This window comes from Molothrus ater, chromosome 23 (genome assembly GCF_012460135.2).
Source record: "Molothrus ater isolate BHLD 08-10-18 breed brown headed cowbird chromosome 23, BPBGC_Mater_1.1, whole genome shotgun sequence".
Lineage (NCBI taxonomy): Eukaryota > Metazoa > Chordata > Aves > Passeriformes > Icteridae > Molothrus > Molothrus ater.
In genome coordinates, this window is record NC_050500.2 from 6,323,453 (window position 1) to 6,349,460 (window position 26,008).

The 26,008-nt window shown below is 49.4% G+C and overlaps 1 protein-coding gene across 5 annotated transcripts in view; it reads right to left on the reverse strand.

The window, feature by feature from the left end:
- The window catches only part of RCC2 (regulator of chromosome condensation 2), a 29,917-nt gene extending 8,019 nt beyond the window's left edge, over positions 1–21,898 (reverse strand). For 3 of the 5 annotated variants that reach the window (XM_036396231.2, XM_054517143.1, XM_036396234.1), the window contains exons 1-9: positions 14,897–15,323; positions 14,628–14,702; positions 12,499–12,812; positions 9,903–9,996; positions 6,802–6,945; positions 4,203–4,334; positions 2,986–3,074; positions 1,868–1,982; positions 125–291 (exon numbers count right to left, since the gene is read on the reverse strand). In XM_036396231.2, coding sequence (XP_036252124.1) covers positions 125–291; positions 1,868–1,982; positions 2,986–3,074; positions 4,203–4,334; positions 6,802–6,945; positions 9,903–9,996; positions 12,499–12,812; positions 14,628–14,702; positions 14,897–15,029 — 1,263 coding nt within the window. In that variant the 5' untranslated portion in view covers positions 15,030–15,323. Of the gene's footprint in view, positions 1–124; positions 292–1,867; positions 1,983–2,985; positions 3,075–4,202; positions 4,335–6,801; positions 6,946–9,902; positions 9,997–12,498; positions 12,813–14,627; positions 14,703–14,896; positions 15,324–19,213 lie in introns of those variants that run through there. The other 2 variants (XM_036396235.2, XM_036396233.1) reach the window with 2 other exon arrangements.
- Between the last annotated feature and the right edge of the window lie 4,110 nt (positions 21,899–26,008).

The window sequence follows — 26,008 nt, forward strand, 5'->3', positions numbered from 1 at the left end:
TTATCCCAATCCCATTATCCCACATTCCTACATTCCCGTACCGTGTGGTTGGCCCCGCAGGCCACGTCCCTGACCCATTCCCATTATCCCAATCCCATTATCCCACATTCCCACATTCCCGTACCGTGTGGTTGGCCCCGCAGGCCACGTCCCTGACCACGACGTTGGGCACGGGCAGCACCTGCCCGTCCTTGGTGCGCTCCACGAACAGCGCCACGCGCCGCGGCAGCAGCTCGCAGTCGTACTCGATGCGCTGCGCCCGCGCGATGAACTTCCCGTCGGAATTGTGGCCTGCAACGGGAACGGGGCACAGCCAGCCTGAGCGTCCTGCGGGGTCATCCCGGAGTGCCCTGATCCCATGGGGTCACCCCAAACCGCCCCGATCCCGCAGGGTCATCCTGAACTGCCCTAATCCCACAGGGTCATCCCGATCCCGCAGGGTGATCCCGAACTGCCCTAATCCCACAGGGTCATCCCGATCCCGCAGGGTCATCCCAAACTGCCCCGATCCCGCAGGGTGATCCTGAACTGCCCTGATCCCGCAGGGTCATCCCGATCCCGCAGGGTGATCCCAAACTGCCCCGATCCCACAGGGTGATCCCAAACTGCCCCGATCCCGCAGGGTGATCCTGAACTGCCCCGATCCCACAGGGTGATCCCGAACTGCCCCATCCTGCGGGGTCATGCTGAACCACCCCAATCCAGTGAGGTGATCCTGAACAGCCCTGACCCCACAGGGTGATCCTGAACTGCCCCAATCCCACAGGGTCATCCCGAACTGCCCCGATCTCATGGAGTCATCCCGAACCACCCCAATCCCATGGGATGATCCCAAACCAGCCCTAATCCCACTGGATGATTCCATGGAATGATTCCAAATCCTGTACCCAGCTGGCCATACTCCGGCCACCCAAAGGAATACAGGTTCCCATGGGGTGATCCCAAATCCCATTCCCATGGGGTGATCCCATGGATCCCAAATCCCACACCCAGCTGGCTGTACTCGGGACACCCGAAGGAATACAGGTTCCCATGGGGTGATCCCATAGGGTGATCCCATTCCCATGGGATGGTCTCAAATCCCATTCCCATGGGATGGTCCCATTCCCATGGGGTGATCCCATGGATCCCAAATCCCATACCCAGCTGGCCATACTCCGGCCACCCGAAGGAATAGAGATTCCCATGGGATGATCCCAAATCCCATTCCCATGGGATGATCCCATGGGGTAATCCCATGGATCCCAAATCCCATACCCAGCTGGCCATACTTGGGACACCCGAAGGAATACAGGTTCCCATGGGGTGATCCCATGGGGTGATCCCATTCCCACAGGATGATCTCAAATCCCATTACTATGGGGTGATCCCATTCCCACGGGGTGATCCCATGGATCCCAAATCCCGAACCCAGCTGGCCATACTCGGGGCACCCAAAGGAATACAGGTTCCCATGGGGTGATCCCATTCCCATGGGATGATCCCAAATCCCATTACTATGGGGTGATCCCATCCCCACGGGGTGATCCCATTCCCATGGATCCTAAATCCCGAACCCAGCTGGCCGTACTCGGAATACACCCAAAGGAATACAGGTTCCCATGCGGTGATCCCATGGGATGATCCCATAGATCCCAAATCCTGTACCCAGCTGGCCGTACTCGGGTCACCCGAAGGAATACAGGTTCCCATGGGGTGATCCCACAGGGTGATCCCATAGATCCCAAATCCCGTACCCAGCTGGCCATACTTGGGACACTTGAAGGAATACAGGTTCCCATGGGGTGATCCCATTCCCATGGGACGATCCCAAGTCCCACTCCCACGGGGTGATCCCATTCCCATGGGATGATCCCAAATGCCGTACCCAGCTGGCCGTACTCGGGGCACCCGAAGGAATACAGGTTCCCCTTGCAGTCCATGACCATGCTGAACTCGGCCCCGCAGCCCAGCTTGGAGATCGGCTGCCCATTGTACAGGATCTGGGAAAAACCGGGAATGGGGTCAGGAAATCCGGGAAAACGGGATCAGAAAAACCGGGAAAATGGGAAAAGGGGATCAGAAAAAACGGGAAAATGGGATCAGAAACGCGGGAGAAGGGGAAAAATGGGGATTAGAAACACAGGAAAACCCGGGAAAATGGGATCAGGAAAAGCTGGAAAAAGGGGAAAATGGGGATCAGAAACACAGGAAAAGCCGGGAAAATGGGATCAGAAAAACCTGGAAAAAGGGGAAAAGGGGGATCAGAAACATGGGAAAAGCTGGGAAAATGGGATCAGAAAAGCCAGGAAAAATGGGGATCAGAGACACAGGAAAAGCCGGGAAAATGGGATCAGAAAAGCCAGGAAAAATGGGGATCAGAGACACAGGAAAAGCCGGGAAAATGGGATCAGAAAAAGCTGGAAAATGGATCAGAAATGCCAGGAAAGGATCAGAAATGCAGGAAAAGCTGGAAATGGGATCAGAAAGGCCAGGAAAAAGGGAAAAATGGGGAATTTCCATGGGAAATTCCTGATTGGCAGGAAAAATGGGATCAAGGACATGGGAAGAGCAGGTAAAAAGGGACCAGAAAAACATGGGAAAAGCAGGAAAAACAGGATCAGAGAAATGTGGGGAAAGGAGAATTTCCATGGGAAATCCTTGATCAGCAGGAAAAGCAGGAAAAACTGGATGACAAAACGCAGGAAAAAGGAAAAAAGGGGAATTTTCCATTGGGAAACCCCTGACCTGCAGGAAAAGCTGGTAAAACAGGATCAAAAAATTTGGGAAACAGGAAAAAAAAAAAAAAAAAGAACTTCCATCAGAAAATCCCTAAAATCCTCAAAAATTTATTTCCAAATCCTGGTTTTTCCTCTCCCCACCGCACCTGGGAACGGCTCCTGGCTGGGAGGGAATTGTGCACCCTGAGGGGTTTTTTAGGGAATTTGTCACTAAAAGCCCCCAAATCCCCGGATTTGCCCCAAATCCCGGGTTCGGGGTCCGTACCTGGGTGGGGCTGGGCACGGCGTCCGTCTGGTTCCCCAGCCCCAGCTGGCCCAGCTTGTTCTCCCCAAAGGCGAACACGGAGCCGCTCTCTGCGGGGAAAACGGGAATTCTGGGGGGAAAACTGGGATTTTGGGACCGTTCTCCCAGAATTCGGGGGCAAAAGGAGCAGATTTGGGGGGAAAAGGGGCGGATTTTGAAGGAAAAGGGGTGGATTTGGGGGGAAAAAAGGGATGATTTTGGGGCAGTTATCCCAGAATTTGGAGCAAAATGGGCAGATTTAGGGGCAGTTTTCCCAGATTTTTGGGAAAAAGGGGTGGATTTGAGACAAAAAGGGTGGATTTCGGGGGTGAAAGGGGAGGATTTGGGGCAGTATTCCCAGGAAAGGAGTGGATTTGGTGCAGCTTTCCCAGGATCAGAGGAGTTTCCCGGGATGGGGCAGGATCGGGCCATTTCCTGGGATTCAGTGCAGTTTCCTGGGATCTGCCCCAGTTTCCAGGATCCAGCCCCGTTCCCCAGGATCCAGGGCCGTGTCCCGGGATCCAGCCCCATTTTCCAGGATCCAGCCCCGTTTCCCCAGGATCCAGCCCCATTTCCCCAGGATCCAGCCCCATTTCCCCAGGATCCAGTCCCATTTCCCCAGGATCCAGGGCCATTTTCCAGGATCCAGCCCCATTTCCGGGGATCCAGCCCTGTTTCCCTGGGGCCCATATCTCAGGATCCAGCCCCATTTCCCCGGGATCCAGCCCCATGTCCCCAGGATCCAGGGCCGTTTCCCGGGATCCAGGGCCCCGTTTCCTGGGATCCAGCCCCATTTCCCAGGATCCAGGGCCCCGTTTCCCGGGATCCAGGGCCCCGTTTCCCAGGATCCAGCCCCATGTCCCCAGTATCCAGCCCCGTTTCCCGGGATCCAGGGCCCCATTTCCCGGATCCAGGGCCCCGTTTCCCGGGATCCAGGGCCCCATTTCCCGGATCCAGCCCCGTTTCCCGGATCCAGGGCCCCGTTTCCCAGGATCCAGCCCCATTTCCCGGATCCAGGGCCCCATTCCCCAGATCCAGGGCCTCATTTCCCGGATCCAGGGCCCCGTTTCCTGGATCCAGGGCTGTTTCCCGGATCCAGCCCCGTTTCCCGGATCCAGGGCCCCGTTTCCCGGATCCAGGGCCCCGTTTCCCGGATCCAGGGCCGTTTCCCGGATCCAGCCCCATGTCCCGGTCGGTACCGGTCAGTGCCAGGGTGTGGTTCCGGCCGCAGGCGGCCGCCACGATGGCCTCGCTGCCCAGGGCCTCGATCGGCCGCGGCGCCTCCACGCGCTTCGTGTCCCCGTGGCCCAGCTGCCCCTTCTCGTTCCGCCCTGCGGGATCCCAAAACCCCGGAGTCACAGGGGCTCCCTCTGATCCCGGAATCCCAGGGGGGTTCCCGCTGGTCCCGCTACCCCTGGGGTTTCCCCTGATCCCGGAATACCAGGGGAGTTTCCTTTGATCCTGGAATCACAGGGGCTCCCTCTGATCCCGTTATCCCAGGGGGGTTCCCTCTGATCCCGTTATCCCAGGGGGGTTCCCTCTGATCCCGGAATCCCAGGGGGGTTCCCGCTGGTCCCGCTACCCCTGGGGTTCCCTCTGATCCCAGAATACCAGGGGAGTTTCCTTTGATCGTGGAATCCCAGGGGTTCCCTCTAATCCCGGAATCCCAGGGGGGTTTCCTTTGATCCCGTTATCCCAGGCGTTCCCTCTGATCCGGGAATCCCAGGGGAGTTCCCGCTGGTCCCGCTACCCCTGGGGTTTCCCCTGATCCCAGAATCCCAAGGGTTCCCTCTGATCCCGTTATCCCAGGGGGGTTTCCTTTGATCCTGGAATCCCAGGGGGGTTTCCTTTGATCCCGGAATCCCAGGGGTTTCTGGCTGATCCCGCTGTCCCAGGGGTTCCCAATGACCCCGCTCTCCCAGGGGGGTTCCCGGTACAGATCCCATTATCCCAGCCCAGTTCCTGGGATGGATCCCGCTCTCCCAGCCTGGTTCCCAGTACAGATCCCATTATCCCAGCCCAGTTCCTGGGATGGATCCCATTATCCCAGCCCAGTTCCCAGGGGGGTACCCGCTCTCCCAGCCTGCTTCCCAGGATGGATCCCATTATCCTAGCCCAGCTCCCTGGATGGATCCCATTATCCCAGCCTGGTTCCCAGGATGGATCCCATTATCCCAGCCTGGTTCCCAGGATGGATCCCATTATCCCAGCCCAGCTCCCTGGATGGATCCCATTATCCCGGCCTGGTTCCCAGTACAGATCCCATTATCCCAGCCTGGTTCCCAGGATGGATCCCATTATCCCAGCCTGGTTCTCAGGATGGATCCCACTATCCCAGCCCAGTTCCCAGGATGGATCCCGCTCTCCCAGTTTGGTTCCCAGGCTGATCCCACTATCCCAGGGAGATTCCCCAGCTGACCCCATTATCCCAGGGGGGTTCCCGGGATGGATCCCGCTCTCCTGGGGGGTTCTCTAGATGGATCCCATTATCCCAGCCTGGTTCCCAGGATGGATTCCATTATCCCAGGGATGTTCCCAGGCTGATCCTGCTATCCCAAGGGGGTTCCCCAGCTGACCCCATTATCCTGGGGGGGTTCCCAGGATGGATCCCACTCTCCCAGCCTGGTTCCCGGGATGGATCCCACTATGCCAGGGGGGTTCCCAGGATGGATCCCATTATCCCAGCCTGGTTTTGGGGATGGATCCCACCACCCCAAGGAGGTTCCCCGGCTGACCCCATTATCTTGGGAGGGTTCCCGGGATGGATCCCGCTCTCCCAGGGGGGTTCCCCAGCTGACCCCATTATCCCAGGGGGGTTCCCTGGATGGATCCTGCTCTCCTGGGGGGGTTCCCTAGATGGATCCCATTATCCCAGCCTGGTTCCCAAGATGGATCCTGCTATCCCGGGGAGGTTCCCTAGCTGACCCCATTATCCCAGGGAGGTTCTCCAGATGGATCCCATTATCCCAGCCAGGTTCTCCAGATGGATCCCATTATCCCAGCCAGGTTCCCTGGATGGATCTTGCTCTCCTAGGGGGGTTCTCGGGATGGATCCCATTATCCCAGCTGGGTTCCCAGGATGGATCCCACTATCCCAGCCGGGTTCCCAGGATGGATCCCATTATCCCAGCCAGGTTTCCGGGATGGATCCCATTATCCCAGCCAGGTTCCCGGGATGGATCCCACTATCCCAGGGGGGTTCCCGTGATGGATCCCATTATCCCAGCCGGGTTCCCGGGATGGATCCCATTATCCCAGCCAGGTTCCCGGGATGGATCCCACTATTCCAGGGGGGTTCCCGTGATGGATCCCACTATCCCAGCCGGGTTCCCAGGATGGATCCCACTCTCCCAGCCAGGCTCCCCGGATGGATCCCACAATCCCAGCCGGGTTCCCGGGATGGATCCCGCTCTCCCAGGGGGGTTCCCGGGATGGATCCCATTATCCCAGCCAGGTTCCCGGGATGGATCCCACAATCCCAGCCAGGTTCCCAGGATGGATCCCATTATCCCACCCGGGTTCCCGGGATGGATCCCGCTCTCCCAGCCGGGTTCCCGGGATGGATCCCACTCTCCCAGCCGGGTTCCCAGGATGGATCCCGCTCTCCCAGGGGGGTTCCCAGGATGGATCCCATTATCCCAGCCGGGTTCCCAGGATGGATCCCATTATCCCAGCCGGGTTCCCGGGATGGATCCCGCTCTCCCAGCCGGGTTCCCGGGATGGATCCCGCTCTCCCAGGGGGGTTCCCGGGATGGATCCCACAATCCCAGCCGGGTTCCCGGGATGGCTCCTGCTCACCCCAGCTCCAGAGCTTGCCCTCGGCCGTGATCAGGAGGCTGTGGGCGGCGCAGGGCCCCGACACCACCGAGCGCACGCGCAGCCCCCCCAGGCTCCCGTAGCGGTGAGGCCCCCACAGGTTCTGGCCCAGGTTCCGGTACGCCGCTGGAAAACACCGGGAACGAGCGCGGGATCAGCGCCCGGAAACGCGGCTGGGAAAAGAGCGGGATGGGAAAAGCAGCCGGGAAAAGAACAATCTGGGAAAATAGTACGGGAAAATGCCAGAAAATAATCCAGGAAAATCATTCGAGAAAATCCGGGAAAATCATCCGGGAAAATCATCTGGGAATACCGGGAAAATAATCCGGGAAAATCCAGGAAAATCATCTGGGAATATCCAGAAAAATCATCTGGGAATACTGGGAAAATAATCTGGGAAAATCCAGGAAAATCATCTGGGAAAATCATCTGGGAAAATCTGGGAAAATTCAGGAAAATCGTCTGGGAAAATCCAGGAAAATCATTTGGGAAAATTCAGGAAAATAATACAGGAAAATCTGGGAAAATTATCCTAGAAAACCCAGGAAAATAATCTGGAAAAATCTGGGAAAATTTGCCATAAAAATCATCTGGGAATACTGGGAAAATCAACCAGGAAAATCCAGGAAAAATCAGGAAAATCATCTGGGAAAATCCAGGAAAATAATAAATAATATAGAAACATCTGGGAAAATCAGCCAGGAAAATCATGTGGGAAAATATCCAGGAAAATAATACAGGAAAATCTGGGAAAATTATCCTGGAAAATCCAGGAAAACCTGGGAAAACCATCCTGGAAAACCTGGGAAAATTATCTGGGAAAATCCAGGACAACCATCCAGGAAAATAATCCAGGAAAATCCAGGAAATTCTGAGAAAATAATCCAGGAAATTCTGAGAAAATAATCCGGGAAAATCTGGGAAAATCAACCAGGAAAATCATCTGGGAACATCGGGAAAATCTAGGAAAATAATCCAGGAAAATCAACTAGGAAAATTATCTGTGAAAATCTGGGAAAATTCAGGAAAATCACCTGGGAAAATCATCCTGGAAAACCCAGGAAAATCTGGGAAAATCATCCAGGAAAATCTGGGAAAATCATCCTGGAAAATCCAGGACAATCACCCAGGAAAAGAATCCAGGAAATTCTGGGAAAACTAACCAGGAAAATAATCTGGGAATACTGGGAAAATCTAGGAAAGTAATCCAGGAAAATCCAGGAAAATCAACTAGGAAAATCATCTGGGAATACTGGGGAAATCCAGGAAAATCATTCAGGAATATTCAGGAAAATCTAGGAAAATGATCAGGGAAAATCCAGGAAAATCATTCCAAAAAATCATCTGGGAAATCTGGGAATACCGGGAAAATCATCTGGGAAAATCGCTGGGACAATCTCCAGGATTCCCTCAGGGATCGAGGGTGGATTTGGGGACAGAGCGAGGAAATGGGGACACACCCACAGGGGAGGGGCACAGCAGGGCCGGGGCACCCCAAACCTGCCCCAATTAACGAGTTATTAATTAATGAAGCTGAGAGCGGACGCGTTAATGAACTTTCCACGCATCCCTAACGAGCAGAGGCTCCGCAGCAGAGCTGGAGCCTCCCAAATTTGGGCCCAAATTAAAACCTGAAACTGTGACTCCGCCCCCAGCTTGTTAATTTTAAACATTAATTAATTTAAATACGAATTTTTAATATTAATTAAATAGGTCCCCTGAAAAGAAGGATATAATTAGTGAGCTGAAAATGAAGCAGAGGCTTAATTTGGCAGAGCTGGTGCCCCTCAAACCTGCCCCAATTAAGGGGTGAAACTGTGGCTCCTCCCCAGTAATTAATGAAAATAATTAATTAGAAATAGATAAAAATAATCAGGAAAATGAATGGACTGTAAAAGATTCCAACTAAACCGAGTTTTCATTTTCCTTTGCCACAGGTCTGGTGCACCCCAAATTATTGCATCAATCTGTGTCTCCTCCCTAATTAACCAGCTTTAAAAATTAATTAGATATTAATATCAATTAAATAGAAACACATGAAAAGAAAGAGATCAATTGAGGAACTATAAATGCATCCAAAATAAGCAAAATTTGGCTTTGCAGCAGAGCTGGTGCCCCCTCAAACCTGCTCCAATTAAGGGGTGAAACTGAGGCTCCTCCCCCAGTTAATTGATTGATTAACTAATTAGAACTACATAAAAACAATCAGTAAAATTAATGAACTATAAATGCATCAGAAACAACCAAAGCCCTAATTTGGCTCTGCTGGACACCCAGGGCACCCCAAATTCTGGCCCAAAGTGCGAGATGCCACTCAAGGTCATTAATTACAAATTAACATTAATTAATCACACCGCCAAGAATGAGGGCCCTGCTCTGCCCCAATACATAATTAATAGCAATAATCACCCCTTAATGAGGCCTTACCCTGCCCCGAAACATTCACTGATTACTAATTAATACCAATTAATCACAGACATTAGTGAGCCCCTATCCTGTCCCAAAATGTTCATTGAGTACTAATTAATACCAACTAATTAATTGATCAGCCATTAACAAGCCCCTACCCTGTCCCAAAATGTTCATTGATTACTAATTAATACAAATTAATCACAGCCATTAGTGAGCCCCTACCCTGCCCCAAACCCTTCATTGATTACTGATACCAATTAATTAATTGTCTATTAAGGACCTCTACCCTGCCCCAAAACATTTCTTAATTACTAATTAACCTCAAATCAATACCAATTAATCTCAGCCATTAATGTGGCCCTACCCTGTCCCAAACCGTTCATTGATTACTAATTAACCCAAAGTAATCAGCTATTAATGAGCCCCTGCCCTGCCCCAAACCATTAATTGATTACTAATTAATACCAATTAATCCCAGCCATTAATGAGCCCCTACCCTGCCCCAAACCATTCATTAATGACTAATTAACAGCCATTAATTAACCAGCCCTCCCCTGCCCCACACCGCTCATTAATGACTAACTAACCAGTTAATTAGCCAGCCCTACCCTGCCCCACGTGGTTCATTAATGACTAATTAACCAGTTCATTAGTTAATGAGCCAGCCCTACCCTGCTGCTTGGGCACCTCCTTGCGGCCAATCAGGTCCCAGTTGGTAGCACCGAAGATCAGGAGCTGCCCCCGGCTCTTGGAGCCCTCGAGCTTCTGTGGGGACACGGGGACATCAGGGGACATCAGGGACATGGGGACATCAGGGGACATCAGGGGACATCAGGGACATGGGGACATCAGGGGACATCAGGGGACATCAGGGACATCAGGGGACATCAGGGACATGGGGACATCAGGGACATCAGGGGACATCAGGGGACATCAGGGGACATCAGGAGACATCAGGGACATCAGGGGACATCAGGGGACATGGGGACATCAGGGGACATGGGGACATCAGGGACATCAGGGACATCAGGGGACATCAGGGGACATGGGGGACATCAGGGACATGGGGACATCAGGAGACATGGGGGACATCAGGGACATCAGGGGACATCAGGGGACATCAGGGACATGGGGACATCAGGGACATGGGGACATCAGCGGACATCAGGGACATGGGGGACATCAGGGGACATCAGGGGACATCAGGGACATCAGGAGACATGGGGGACATCAGGGACATCAGGGGACATCAGGGGACATCAAGGGACATCAGGGGACATCAGGGACATGGGGGACATCAGGGACATGGGGACATCAGGGGACATGGGGACATCAAGGGGACATCAGGGACATGGGGACATCAGGGACATGGGGGACATGAGGGACACTGGGGACATGGGCACATCAGGGACAGAGGGACACAGGGACATCGTGACATGTGGACACAGGGACATGGGGGATACGGGGACATCAGGGACAGGGGGACATCAGGGACATTGGGACACAGGGACATCAGGGATATGGGGGACAGGGGGACATCAGGGACAGGGGGACACAGGGGACACGGGGACATCAGGAATGGGAGGACATGGAAGACTTTGGGGGTGAGTGGGATGCTGGGGACACAGGGGACATTGTGGGACATCAGGGATGTGGGGGACATGGGGGATATTGGGGACATTGTGGGGGATATTGGAGACATCAGGGATGTGGGGACCTGGGAACATTGGGGATGGGAGGGACATGGGACATCGGGGACATCAGCAAGGGGGGAAGATGTGGGGAATGTGAGGGACCTTGGGGTCATCTGGGACAGGGACATGGGGACAGAAGGAGCAGCAGGGCTGGGGAGGACATGGGGGACATTGGGGATGTAGAGGACACAGGGGACATGGCATTGTGGGGGACACAGGGGACATTGGGAGTGTGGGGGACACAGGGGACATTGGGGGTGCAGAGGGGATGTGGGGGACACTGGGGACAGAGCCAGCAGGGACATGGGGACAGCAGGGACATGGGGGCAATAATGGGGTGCTGAAAGGGCTGCGGTGGGGCGGGATGGGGGTCAGGGGCTGCAGTGGGGTTTGGGGTGCAATGGGATGGAATTTAGGGTGCAGTGGGGCGGGATGGGGGTCAGGGGCTGCAGTGGGGTTTGGGGTGCAATGGGATGGAATTTGGGGTGCAGTGGGGCGGGATGGGGGTCAGGGGCTGCAGTGGGGTTTGGGGTGTATTAGGGGTGGAACATTAGGTACAAGGGGGGCACAGTGGGGGTGTATAAAGGGGCACAATAGGGGCACAGGGAGTGCAAGGGGTGCAGTGGGGGGTGTGTAATGGGGCACAGTGGGGGCACAGTGGGGGTGTATAAAGGGGCACAATAGGGGCACAGTAGGTCCAAGGGGTGCAGTGAGGGTGTGCAATGGGGCACAATGGAGACACTGGGGGTGTCTCATGCGGCACAACAGGAACACAGTGGGGGTGTATAAAGGGGCACAATGGGGGCACAGTGGGGGTGTGTAATGGGGCACAGTAGGGGCTAGTATGGGGCACAATAGGGACACAGTGGGGGTGTCTCATGGGGCACAAGAGGAACACAGCGGGGGTGTCTCATGGGGCACAATGGGGGCACAGTGGGGGTGTCTCATGGGGCACTATAGGGACACAGTGGGGGTGTCTCATGGGGCACAATAGGGTCACAGCGGGGGTGTCTCATGGGGCACAATAGGGTCACAGCGGGGGTGTGTCATGGAGCACAATGGGGGCACAGTGGGGGTGTGTAATGGGGCACAATGGGGGCACAGTGGGGGTGTATAAAGGGGCACAATAGGGGCACAGGGAGTGCAAGGGGTGCAGTGGGGGGTGTGTAATGGGGCACAGTGGGGGTGTATAAAGGGGCACAATGGGGGCACAGTAGGTCCAAGGGGTGCAGTGAGGGTGTGCAATGGGGCACAATGGAGACACTGGGGGTGTCTCATGCGGCACAACAGGAACACAGTGCGGGTGTATAAAGGGGCACAATGGGGGCACAGTGGGGGTGTGTAATGGGGCACAGTAGGGGCTAGTATGGGGCACAATAGGGACACAGTGGGGGTGTCTCATGGGGCACAATGGGGGCACAGCGGGGATGTCTCATGGGGCACAATGGGGTCACAGCGGGGGTGTGTAATGGAGCACAATAGGGACACAGCGGGGGTGTCTCATGGGGCACAATAGGGCACGGGGGGTACACCAGGGTCCCGGGGGTGCTGCCGCCCTCCCCCCCGAGCTCACGATGCGCTCCTTGCTGTGCTCGGGCTCGCAGATCACCACGCTCTGCCCGCGGGCCCCGGGGCCTCCGGGCCCCGCCGCCGCCGCTGCCGCCGCCGCCCCGCCGGGCCTGCCGGGCCTGCGGGCCCCGGGGCTGCCGTCCCGCGGCCGCCGCTCCCGGGGCGCCTCCTCCTCGCTGCTGCCGCCGCTGCTGCCGCCGCTGGGCCGGGGCCGCCGCCGCCCGCCGCCCTGAGGGCCCGGCCGCCGCCGCCCGCCGCCCTGAGGGCCCGGGCCCGCAGCGTCCCAGGGCGGCCCCGCCGCCTTCCTGCGGGGCATGGCTGCGGGACCGCGTCAGCCGCCGCACCGACAGCGACACACGGACACACAGACAGCGACACACGGACAGGACTGACAGTCACACACAGACAGACACCGACACACACACAGACAGACACCCACAGACACCGGGACACGCGGTGAGGGGAGATGGGGACACGACGTGAGGGGAGACAGTGAGGGGAAACGGGGACAGAGGGGACGCAGTGAGGGGAAAATGGGGTGAGGGGGGACTGTGAGGGGAAATGGGGTGAGGGGGGACAGTGAGGGGAGATGGAGACAGAGAGGGGAAATGGGGGATGTGGGGTGAGGGGGAAATGGGGTGAGGGGGGACAGGGAGGGGAAATGGGGACAGAGCGGGAGCCGCTGTGGGGGGAGCGCGGAGGGGATGAGAGGGGACACGGGGTGAGGGGACATGGGGGGACAAGGGGTGAGGGGAGATGAGGGATCTGGTGGACATGGGGTGAGGGGAGATGGGGACACAGGGGGACAGGGGGTGAGGGAAGATGGGAGATTTGGGGGACATGGGATGAGGGGAGATGGGCGGGATATGAGGGGAGACAGGATGGGGGCAGAAAGGGGAGACCCCCGTGAGCGGGACATGGAGGGGATGCAGGGGGACAGGGGGACACGGTGTGGGGACAGAAGGGACCCCAGCTGGAGGGGAGAAGGGGGATACGGGGTGAGGGGAAAAGGGGGACCCACCATGGTGGCCATGGGGGAATAAAAGGTAGGACCCCGGTGACAGGGACAAACGGGAGAGAAATGGGGGACCCCTGTGGGGGTGATATGGGGGGACCTGGGATGGGGACAGAGAGGGGCACATGGGGGGACCCCCAGTGTGGGGAGACTGGGGGGATGTGGGGGACAAGGGTGACCCGCAGTGAGGGGACATGGGGAGGTTTGGGGGGACAAGGGTGACCCCCAGCCAAGGGACATGGGAGATTTGGGGGCACATGGGGACAAGGGTGACCCGCAGTGAGGGGACATGGGGGATTTGGGGGCACATGGGGACAAGGGTGACCCCCAGTGAGGGGACATGGGGGATTTGGGGGACATGGGATGGGACAAATGCGATCTGGGCACATGGGAAGGGGAAAACGAGGGGATTTGGGGGACATGGGACCAGGGCACATGGGAGGATTTGGGGGACATGGGATGGGGGGGACACGGGGAGAGGGGAGAGAAGGGACCCCCGGGCTGGGGGGAGAGAGGGGGGTGGGAAAAGGGTCTGGAAAAGGGATTTGGAAAGGGGGTCAGGAAGAGGGGGAGCTGGAAAGTGCAAAGGGGAGCACACGGGGGTCGCGGGGAGTTTTGGGGGTGCACAGGAGGGTCCCGGGGGGTTTTGGGGTGCCGGGGGGCTCGCAAAGGGGATCCGGGGCAGGCAAACGACCCGGACACAAAGGGGATCGCGGGGCAAGGGGAGCACCGGGGGGGTTTTGGGGTCCCCCCTCCTTTATCCCCACCCCAAACCGCCTGGAACCCCCAAAACCCCAAAGCCCCGGCGCTCTCGGGGCGCTGCCGCTGGATTTTGGGGTGGGGGCGATTCTGTGGATTGGGGAGGGGGCAGGGCCCCCCCGGGGGTCTCCCCCGTGTCCATCCCGCCGCCCCCCCGCGCTCCCATTCCCAGATTTCCCTGGAACAATGGGATCTCTGTCTGCCCCCCTCGCACCACGTGGATCCGCCTTTTTTTTTTTTCTTTTTTTTTTGGGGGGGCCTTTTTTTTTTTTTTAAACCATTTTTCCGCCCCCCCACCCCCAAATCCCTCTCCCCCTCCCCCCTCAAATCCCACTTTTTGAACCCCCCCAATTCCAAACCTGATTTTAGGGCGAGAGGTGCAGCATAAAGAAAGCGGCGGCGCGGGGCCTTTGCACTATTTTTGGTGGCGGTTCCTGTTGCAGGAAAAGAGAAAAAAAAAAAAAAAAAAAAGGTAATTTCGGGTGGTTTTTTTTTTTTTCCTCGCTTTTTTCCCCTCCTCCTCGTTGTTTTTTTTTTTGGGTTTTTTTTTTTTTTTCCTCCTTTCTCCCCTTTTTTCTCTCTCGTTTTTCTCTTTTTTTCTTTTTCCCCTCCTCAAATCCCCACCCACCGAATCCCCTGGAAGCGGGGAGCGCGGCCGAGCGGGACAATACAAAACAGAACCACATGGATGGGCAGGAAAAGGGGGAAAGGGAGAAGAGCCCGGATCGCGGAGGGAGCGGCCCCGAGCCGAGCAGCTCCATCTTTAGGGCTGGAAGACTCCGGGCCAGCCCCGCATCCCCGCGTCCTGCCCGCCCTCCGCGGTTTTTTTTGGGAAAGATTTGGGAGTTTAGGAGAGGGAAATGGGATTTTTAAAATTTTTTAATTTTTTAAGTTTTTTTAAGTTTTTTTTGCCCGCCCCGCCTGAGGAAAAGGGGGTTTAGGGTGTTGGTGGTAAGGGGTTAATGCATGGATTCCGTGGGGTTTGTTCCCAAGAAATGGTGAATGAATGGAGGCTGTGGGGTTTCTATGCCAAAATAGCGTAAATAATAAATGCGCTGATTTCATGGGGTTCCTACCTCAAAAATAATAAATAATGAATAGTATATAATATATAATATATAATATATAATATATAATATATAATATATAATATATAATATATAATATATAATATATAATATATAATATATAATATATAATATATAATATATAATATATAATAAATGCGCTGATTCCATGGGTTTCTACCCCAAAAAATAAAAAATAAAAAATAATGAATAATGAATAATAAATAATAAATAATAAATAATAAATGCGCTGATTCCATGGGGTTCCTACCCCCCCCCCCAAAAAAAAAAAAGAAATAATGAATAATAAATAAGAAATAATAAATGTACTGATTCCACGGGGTTTCTACCCCCAAAAAGAATAAATAATAAATAATAAATAATTAATAAATAATAAATAATGAATAATGAATAATAAATAATAAATAATAAATAATAAATAATATAATAATAAATAATAAATAATAAATAATAAATAATAAATAATAAATGCGCTGATTTCATGGGGTTTCTACCCCAAAAAATAATAAATAATAAATAATAAATGCGCTGATTCCATGGGGTTCCTACCCCAAAAAATAACAAATAATAAATAATAAATAATAAATAATAAATAATAAATGCGCTGATTCCATGGGGTTTCTACCCCAAAAATAAAAAATAATAAATAATAAATAATGAATAATGAATAATGAATAATGAATAATAAATAATAAATAATAAATAATAAATAATAAATAATAATATAATAAATAAGAAATAAGAAATAAGAAATAAGAAATAAGAAATGCACTGATTCCACGGGGTTTCTACCCCCCAAAAAATAATAAATAATAAATAATGAATAAGAAATAAGAAATAAGAAATAAGAAATAAGAAATAAGAAATAAGAAATAAGAAATGCACTGATTCCATGGGGTTTCTACCCCAAAATATAATAAATAATAAATAATAAATAATAAATAATAAATAATAAATAATAAATAATAAATAATAAATAATAAATAATAAATGCACTGATTCCATGGGGTTTCTACCCCCAAAATAATAAATAATAAATAATAAATAATAAATGATAAATAATAAATGCACAGATTCCATGGGGTTTCTACCCCCAAAAATAATAAATAATAAATAATAAATAATAAATAATAAATAATAAATAATAAATAATAAATAATAAATACGCTGATTCCACGGGGTTTCTACCCCAAAAAAATAATAAATAATAAATAATAAATAATAAATAAGAAATAAGAAATAAGAAATAAGAAATAAGAAATAAGAAATGCACAGATTCCAGGGGGTTTCTACCCCCAAAAATAATAAATAATAAAAAATAAGAAATAAGAAATAAGAAATAAGAAATAAGAAATAAGAAATAAGAAATGCACAGATTCCACGGGGTTTCTACCCCCAAAATATAATAAATAATAAATAATGAATAATAAATAATAAATAAGAAATAAGAAATAAGAAATGCGCTGATTCCATGGGGTTCCTACCCCCAAAAATAATAAATAATAAATAATGAATAATAAATAATAAATAATAAATGCACTGATTCCACGGGGTTTCTACCCCAATAAATAATAAATAATAAATAATGAATAATAAATAAATAATAAATAATAAATAATAAATAATAAATAATAAATAAATAATAAATAATAAATAATAAATAATAAATGCACTGATTCCACGGGGTTTCTACCCCCCCCAAAAAAAATAAATAATGAATAAGAAATAAGAAATAAGAAATAAGAAATAAGAAATAAGAAATAAGAAATAAGAAATAAGAAATAAGAAATGCACTGATTCCACGGGGTTTCTACCCCAAAAAATAATAAAGAATAAAGAATAAAGAATAAAGAATAAAGAATAAATGCACTGATTCCATGGGGTTTCTACCCCAAAAAATAATAAATAATAAATAATAAATAATAAATAATAAATAATAAATAATAAATAATAAATAATAAATAATAAATGATAAATAATAAATAATAAGTAATAAATGATAAATAATAAATGCACAGATTCCATGGGGTTTGTTCCCAAAAAAAAATAAATAATAAATAATAAATAATAAATAATAAATAATAAATAATAAATAATAAATAATAAATAATAAATAATAAATAATAAATGCACAGATTCCATGGGGTTTGTTCCCAAAAAAAATAATAAATGCAGGGATTCCATAGGGTTTCTACCCCAACAAAATCATAAATAATAAATGTTCCCCCCAAAATAATAAATAATAAATGCACAGATTTCATGGGGATTTGTTCCCAAAAATAATAAATGTATGGATTCCATAGGATGTGTTCCAAAAAAATCATAAAGGCACGGATTCCATGGGGTTTAATCCCCAAAAAATCATAAATAATAAATACACTGATTCCATGGGGTTTGTTCCCAAAAAATCCTAAATGCAGGGATTCCATAGGGTTTCTACCCCAGAAAACCCATAAATAATAAATGCACAGATTCCATAAGGTTTGTTCCTAAAAAATCATAAATGTAAGGATTCTGTGGGGTTTCTATCCCAAAAAATCATAAATAATAAATGCAGGGATTCCATAGAGTTTGTTCCCCAAAAAAATCATAAATAATTTGGGAGGTTTGGGATAAATTTGGAATATTTTGCTGTAAAAATTTGGGATGTTTGGGATAAATTTGGAATATTTTGCTGTAATAAATTTGGGATAAATTTGGGATAAATTTGGGATATTTGACTGGGGTAAATTTGGAATATTTTGCTGTAATAAATTTGGGATAAATTTGGGATAAATTTGGGATATTTGACTGAGGTAAATTTGGAATATTTTGCTGTAATAAATTTGGGATATTTGGGATAAATTTGGAATATTTTGCTGTAATAAATTTGGAATATTTTGCTGTAAAAAATTTGGGATATTTGGGATAAATTTGGGATATTTGACTGGGGTAAATTTGGAATATTTTGCTGTAATAAATTTGGGATATTTGGGATAAATTTGGAATATTTTGCTGTAATAAATTTGGAATATTTTGCTGTAAAAAATTTGGGATATTTGGGATAAATTTGGGATATTTCACTGGGGTAAATTTGGAATTTTTTGCTGTAATAAATTTGGGATATTTGGGATATTTGACTGGGGTAAATTTGGAATATTTTGCTGTAATAAATTTGGGATGTTTGGGATAAATTTGGAATATTTTGCTGTAAAAATTTGGGATATTTGGGATAAATTTGGGATATTTTGCTGTGGTAAATTTGGAATATTTTGCTGTAATAAATTTGGGATATTTGGGATAAATTTGGGATATTTGACTGGGGTAAATTTGGAATATTTTGCTGTAATAAATTTGGGATATTTGGGATAAATTTGGAATATTTTGCTGTAAAAAATTTGGGAGGTTTGGGATAAATTTGGGATATTTCGCTGGGATAAATTTGGGATATTTCGCTGGGGTAAGTTTGGGATAATTGGGACTAAATTTGGACAATTTGGGATCTTTACTGGGATAAATTTGTAATATTTCACTGGGATAAATGTGGGATTAAATTTGGGATAATTGGGATTAAATCTGGAAGATTTGGGCTCTTTCGCTGGGAGAAATTTGGGAAAATTTGGATGAAATTTGGGATGTTTCACTGGGATAAATTTGGGATTAAATTTGGAAAAGGTTGGGATAAATTTGGGATATTTCACTGGGATAAATTTGGGATATTTCACTGGGATAAATTTGGGCCATTCCTCAATTTATTGCAGTTTTGGGATGGGCCCCGAACCTTTGGAATAATGATGGAAAAGCCCCAAAATCCCCAAAAATCTTTGGAAAGAAGGGAAAAAAGGGTTCAACCCCCCCCAGGTGAATTCCTTACTCACGGAATTATCCCGGGAACGCTCCGAGGGAAGCGGGGCCGGCTCAGGGATTTTCCAGCCTTTCCATGGGAACGGGATCCCTAAAAAGGGGATTTTCCCCCAAAAGGCCCGGCCGGGATTTATAGGGAGCCGGGAATGTCGGGGCAGGCCGGGACAGGCCGGGCTGGAACCGGTTTGACCGGAGACGGAAAAACTGGAATTGCTGCGGCTCCGAGGGAGCGGGAACGGGAACGGCTGACCCGGGATAACCCCGGAGCTTCCCGGGCTGGGATTTGGGATATCCATGGGATTGGGGTCTCTGGGAAAGGGGATTTGGGATATCCATGGGATTGGGGTCTCTGGGAAAGAGAATTTGGGATATCCATGGAATTGGGATCGCTGGGATTCAGGGATTTGGGATATCCATGGCATTGGGGATGCCATGTCACTGGGAAAGGGAATTTGGGATATCCATGGGATTGGGATCACTGGGAAAGGGAATTTGGGATACCCATGGGATTGGGGTCTCTGGGACTCAGGGATTTGGGATATCCATGGGATTGGGATCTCCGGGAAAGGGGATTTGTATCCCTGGATGGGATATCCATAGGATTGGGGTCTCTGGGACAGGGAATTTGGGATATCCATGGGATTGGGATCTCTGGGATTCAGGGATTTGGGATATCCATGGGATTGGGATCTATGGGAAGGGGAATTTGGGATATCCATGGGATTGGGATCTCTGGGATTCAGGGATTTGGGATATCCATGGGATTGGGGTCTCTGGGAAAGGGAATTTGGGATATCCATGGGATTGGGATCACTGGGCAAGGGAATTTGGGATATCCATGGGATTGGGGTCTCTGGGATTCAGGGATTTGGGATATCCATGGGATTGGGGTCTCTGGGAAAGGGGATTTGGGATATCCATGGGATTGGGGTCTCTGGGATTCAGGGATTTGGGATATACATGGGATTGGGGTCCCTGGGAAAGGGAATTTGGGATATCCATGGGATTGGGATCTCTGGGATTCAGGGATTTGGGATATCCATGGGATTGGGGTCACTAGGATTCAGGGATTTGGGATATCCATGGGATTGGGATCTTTGGGATTCAGGGATTTGGGATATCCATGGGATTGGGGTCTCTGGGAAAGGGGATTTGGGATATCCATGGGATTGGGGTCTCTGGGATTCAGGGATTTGCATCCCAGGGATGGGAATCTTTGGGAAAGGGGGATTTTTTTCTGCGCGGAAATCTTGGAAAGAGGCAAACCTTGGGAGCAGCCTGGGAATGAGGGCTTGGATCAGGAGCAGGATCCATGGGATTCAGGGATGGGATCCGTGGGATTCAGGGATGGGATCTGTGGGATTCAGGGATGGGATCCGTGGGATTCGTGGGATTTAGGGATGGGATCCATGGGATCCGTGGGATTCAGGGATGGGATCCATGGGATCCATGGGATCCATGGGATTCAGGGATGGGATCCATGGGATTCAGGGATGGGATCCATGGGATCCATGGGATTCAGGGATGGGATCCATGGGATTCAGGGATGGGATCCATGGGATCTGTGGGATTCAGGGATGGGATCCATGGGATTCAGGGATGGGATCCATGGGATCCGTGGGATTCAGGGATGGGATCCATGGGATCCATGGGATTCAGGGATGGGATCCATGGGATTCAGGGATGGGATCCATGGGATCCATGGGATTCAGGGATGGGATCCATGGGATTCAGGGATGGGATCCATGGGATCTGTGGGATTCAGGGATGGGATCCATGGGATTCAGGGATGGGATCCATGGGATCCATGGGATTCAGGGATGGGATCCGTGGGATTCAGGGATGGGATCCGTGGGATCCATGGGATTCAGGGATGGGATCCGTGGGATTCAGGGATGGGATCCGTGGGATCCATGGGATTCAGGGATGGGATCTGTGGGATTCAGGGATGGGATCCACGGGATCCATGGGATTCAGGGATGGGATCCGTGGGATTCAGGGATGGGATCCACGGGATCCATGGGATTCAGGGATGGGATCTGTGGGATTCATGGGATTCAGGGATGGGATCCATGGGATTCAGGGATGGGATCCGTGGGATTCAGGGATGGGATCTGTGGGATTCAGGGATGGGATCCATGGGATCCATGGGATTCAGGGATGGGATCCATGGGATTCAGGGATGGGATCCATGGGATCCGTGGGATTCAGGGATGGGATCCATGGGATTCAGGGATGGGATCCGTGGGATCCGTGGGATTCAGGGATGGGATCCACGCCAGGCCCTTCCCTGGCTCCTTTTCCAGCCAGGCTGCAGCTCCAGAGGTTTCCCAAGAACTGCAGAGGCTCCAGGTGACACAAATGGGATTTTCCTGGGATTTAGTTTGGGATGGGATGGATCCAAGGCCTGGCTGGGAATTGACCGGGAATTGCCTGGGAATTTGTAGGGTTTTGCTGGGAATTTGCTGGGAATTTCCCAGGAAGGATTCACAAGGGCTGAGCTGGAATTCTGGATCCACTCAACTTCCGAAAAACCCCTTGGGAAAGGGGCTCCGGGGATTTCCAGGGAATGATGGAGGAAAAGGGAGCTCCAGGGCCAAATTCCAGGTGTTCAATGTCCCAAAATCCTCTGGAAAAGTTGGGATATTCCTTGGGAAAGGTGGGAATGATGCAATGAAAGCCCCACAATTCCATGGGTTTCTATCCAAATCCCGGTGTTTAGTTAATAAACATTCCAAAATCCTTTGGAAAAGTTGGGATATTCCTCGGAAAAGTTGCTCCGAAACGTTCCAGGGATGATGGCAGGAAAGGGCATCCCTGGAGCAGCGCCAGCCCCACAATTCCATGGATTTCTATCCAAATCCAGGTGTTCAACTCCAAAATAATGCCAAAACCCTTTGGAAAAGCTGGGATGTTCCTTGGGAAGGGTGGGAATGATCCAGAATTCCATGGATTCCTGTCCAAATCCCGGTGTTTAATTAGAGAATAATCCCAAATCCTCTGGAAAAGTTGGGATGTTCCCTGGGAAGGGTGGGAATGATGCCAGAATTCCATGGATTTCTGTGAAAATCCCGGTGTTTAACTGAAGAATATTCCCAAAATCCCTGGAAAAACTGGGATATTCCTGGGAAAGGTGGGAATGATGCCAGAATTCCATGGATTTCTGTCCAAATCCCGGTGTTTAACTCAAGGATATTCCCAAAATCCCTGGAAAAGTTGGGATGTTCCCTGGGAAGGGTGGGAATGATGCCAGAATTCCATGGATTTCTGCAAAAATCCCGGTGTTTAACTTGAGAATATTCCCAAAATCCCTGGAAAAACTGGGATGCTGATGGGAAAGGTGGGAATGGTGCCAGAATTCCATGGATTTCTGTGAAAATCCCAGTGTTTAATTAGAGAATAATCCCAAACCCCTTGGGAAAGCTGGGATATTCCTTTAGAAAGGTGGGAATGATTCTGGTAAATTCCATGGATTCCTGTCCAAATCCCGGTGTTTAACTCAAGGATATTCCCAAAATCCCTGGAAAAACTGGGATATTCCTGGGAAAGGTGGGAATGATGCCAGAATTCCATGGATTCCTGTCCAAATCCCGGTGTTTAATTAGAGAACAATCCCAAACCCCCTGGGAAAACTGGGATATTCCTGGGAAAGGTGGGAATGATGCAGAATTCCACGGATTTCTGTCCAAATCCCAGTGTTTAACTCGAGAATATTCCCAAAACCCTTGGAAAAACTGGGATGTTCCCTGGGAAGGGTGGGAATGATGCAATTAAAGTGCCCCAATTCCATGGATTTCTGCAAAAATCCCGGTGTTTAACTCGAGAATATTCCCAAAACCCTTGGAAAAACTGGGATGCTGATGGGAAAGGTGGGAATGATGCCAGAATTCCATGGATTTCTGTCCAAATCCTGGTGTTTAATTAGAGAATATTCCCAAAATCCCTGGAAAAACTGGGATATTCCTGGGAAAGGTGGGAATGATGCCAGAATTCCATGGATTCCATGGTGTTTAACTCAAGGATATTCCCAAAATCCCTGGAAAAACTGGGATGCTCATGGGAAAGGTGGGAATGATGCAGAATTCCACGGATTCCTGTCCAAATCCCGGTGTTTAACTCAAGGATATTCCCAAAATCCCTGGAAAAACTGGGATATTCCTGGGAAAGGTGGGAATGGTGCCAGAATTCCATGGATTTCTGTGAAAATCCCGGTGTTTAACTCGAGAATATTCCCAAAATCCCTGGAAAAACTGGGATATTCCTGGGAAAGGTGGGAATGATGCCATTAAAGCCCCACAATTCCATGGATTCCTGTCCAAATCCCGGTGTTTAATTAGAGAATATTCCCAAAATCCCTGGGAAAACTGGGATATTCCTTTAGAAAGGTGGGAATGATTCTGGTAAATTCCATGGATTTCTGTCCAAATCCTGCTGTTCAATTCAAAACCACTCCCAAAATCCTTTGGAAAAGCTGGGATGTTCTTTGGGAAAGGTGGGAATGATGCCAGAATTCCATGGATTTCTGCAAAAATCCCGGTGTTTAACTTGAGAATAATCCCAAAATCCCTGGAAAAACTGGGATGCTCATGGGAAAGGTGGGAATGATGCAGAATTCCAGGGATTTCTGTGAAAATCCCAGTGTTTAATTAGAGAATATTCCCAAAATCCCTGGGAAAGCTGGGATATTCCTGGGAAAGGTGGGAATGATGCCAGAATTCCATGGATTCCTGTGAAAATCCCAGTGTTTAACTGAAGAATAATCCCAAAATCCCTGGAAAAACTGGGATATTCCTGGGAAAGGGATGCAGCAGGGGCAGCCTCCCGTGCCGGATTCCTGGGAAAATCCCGGTATTTCTGGGAATGGAGACCATTCCCTGCCTCATTAGCATGGCTAATTAATAGTCATGATTAGTGTTAATAAATGTGCAAGGGAAAGTTCTGGATGGGCTGGAAGGATTAATTAAAATGGGTATTTAAATGAGGAAATTTGAATATTGACATATTTAAATAGAAATAAGTATAGAAGTAGAAAGTTCAAAAGGAATGTAAAGCTGTAAACATGAATTTTAAAATAGAAATGGAAACGTGAATGTTAAACAGGAATAGAAATGGAAATACAAATATAAATATGAAAGTTAATATAAATAAAAGTGTGAATATAAATAAGAAAGCAGAAATAGAAATATAAACCAGAAGTATAACAAAAATATAGAATAATAGATAAACATGAACACCAACAATAAGTAGAATCTTTAAGATAAATGTAAAGTTGTAAATATAAATTTTAAAATAAATATAAATATGAGTGTTGATATGAATATAAGCTTAAATTAAAAATAAAAATAGAAAGATAAATTTGAATATAAACACAAATACAAATGAAAATTTAACCGTGAGTGTAAATAGGAACATAATCTATAAATATAAATAATAATCTTATATATGTGAGTATAAACATAAAATACAAAGATGAATTTGAATATTAACAGGAATACAAGTACAAATGTAAATATAACAGTAAGTATAAATAGGAATATAAAATATAAATAGAGAATATAAAATACAAACGTAAATATAAATATAGGATATAAACATATACAGGTAAGTATAAATATCAAAATACAAAGCTAAACTTGAATTTGAACACGAACACAAATACAAATATAAACACCAACAAAATACAAATATAAATTATAAATATAACAGTATAAGTAGGAATAGAAAATATAAATTATAAATATAAAATGTATACATATAAACATTGAAATCAATCAACGCATATAAACAGAGTGCACCTATTAATGTGAATATAACGGGAAGCACATACAGGAACATGGAACTATAAATACAGACGCAAAGGTACAAAATGCACAGAAATGAGGATGTGTGAACGCAGATTCACACGGACAAACATCAGCACTGGAGCCGGAGCACCCAGACGGGTTCGGCGGGGATTCCGCACAAGCCCCGCAACGAACGGGGCCGAGCGGGGCCGAGCGGGGCCGAGCGGGGCCGAGCGGGGCCGGGCGGAGCCGAGCGGGGCCGAGCGGGGCCGAGCGGGGCCGGGCGGAGCCGAGCGGGGCCGAGCGGAGCCGAGCGGGGCCGAGCGGGGCCGGGGGGAGCCGAGCGGGGCCGAGCGGGGCCGGGCGGGGCCGAGCGAGGCCGAGCGGGGCCGGGGGGAGCCGAGCGGGGCCGAGCGGAGCCGAGCGGGGCCGAGCGGGGTCCGGGGGGAGCCGAGCGGGGCCGAGCGGGGCCGGGGGCGAATCCGGGCCCGAGCTCGGGGTCCGCCCGGTCCCGCCCGGTCCCGCCCGGTCCCGCCCGGATGCTTCCCGTGTTTCCCGTGTTTGTTTCCCGTGTTTCCCATCCCGGCTCCGCCCGGATCCCGCCCAGACCGGTCCGGGCGGTCCCCGCCCCTCATTTGCATACATTTGCATTCATCTGCATGGGTTGGCTCCCAGGGAAGAGGGAGGGGGGGCTGGGCAGGGATGGGAACCCAAAATCCCGGGAGTTCCAAATCCCAACGTCTCGGGGAGTTCTGGGATCCCAGCCCGGGGACCCCATTCCCAACATCCCAGGAATTCCTCATTCCCAACATCCCAGAAAATTCCAAATCCCAGCATCCCAGGAATTCCTCATTCCCAACATCCCAGAAAACTCCCCCTTCCCAAAATCCTGGGGAACTCCAGGATCCCAGCCCTGGGACCCTGTTCCCAGCATCCCTGGGATTTCCCCATTCCCAACATGCCAGGAAATTCCACATCCCAACATCCCAGGGAATTCCAGGATCTCATCCCGGGGACTCTGTTCCC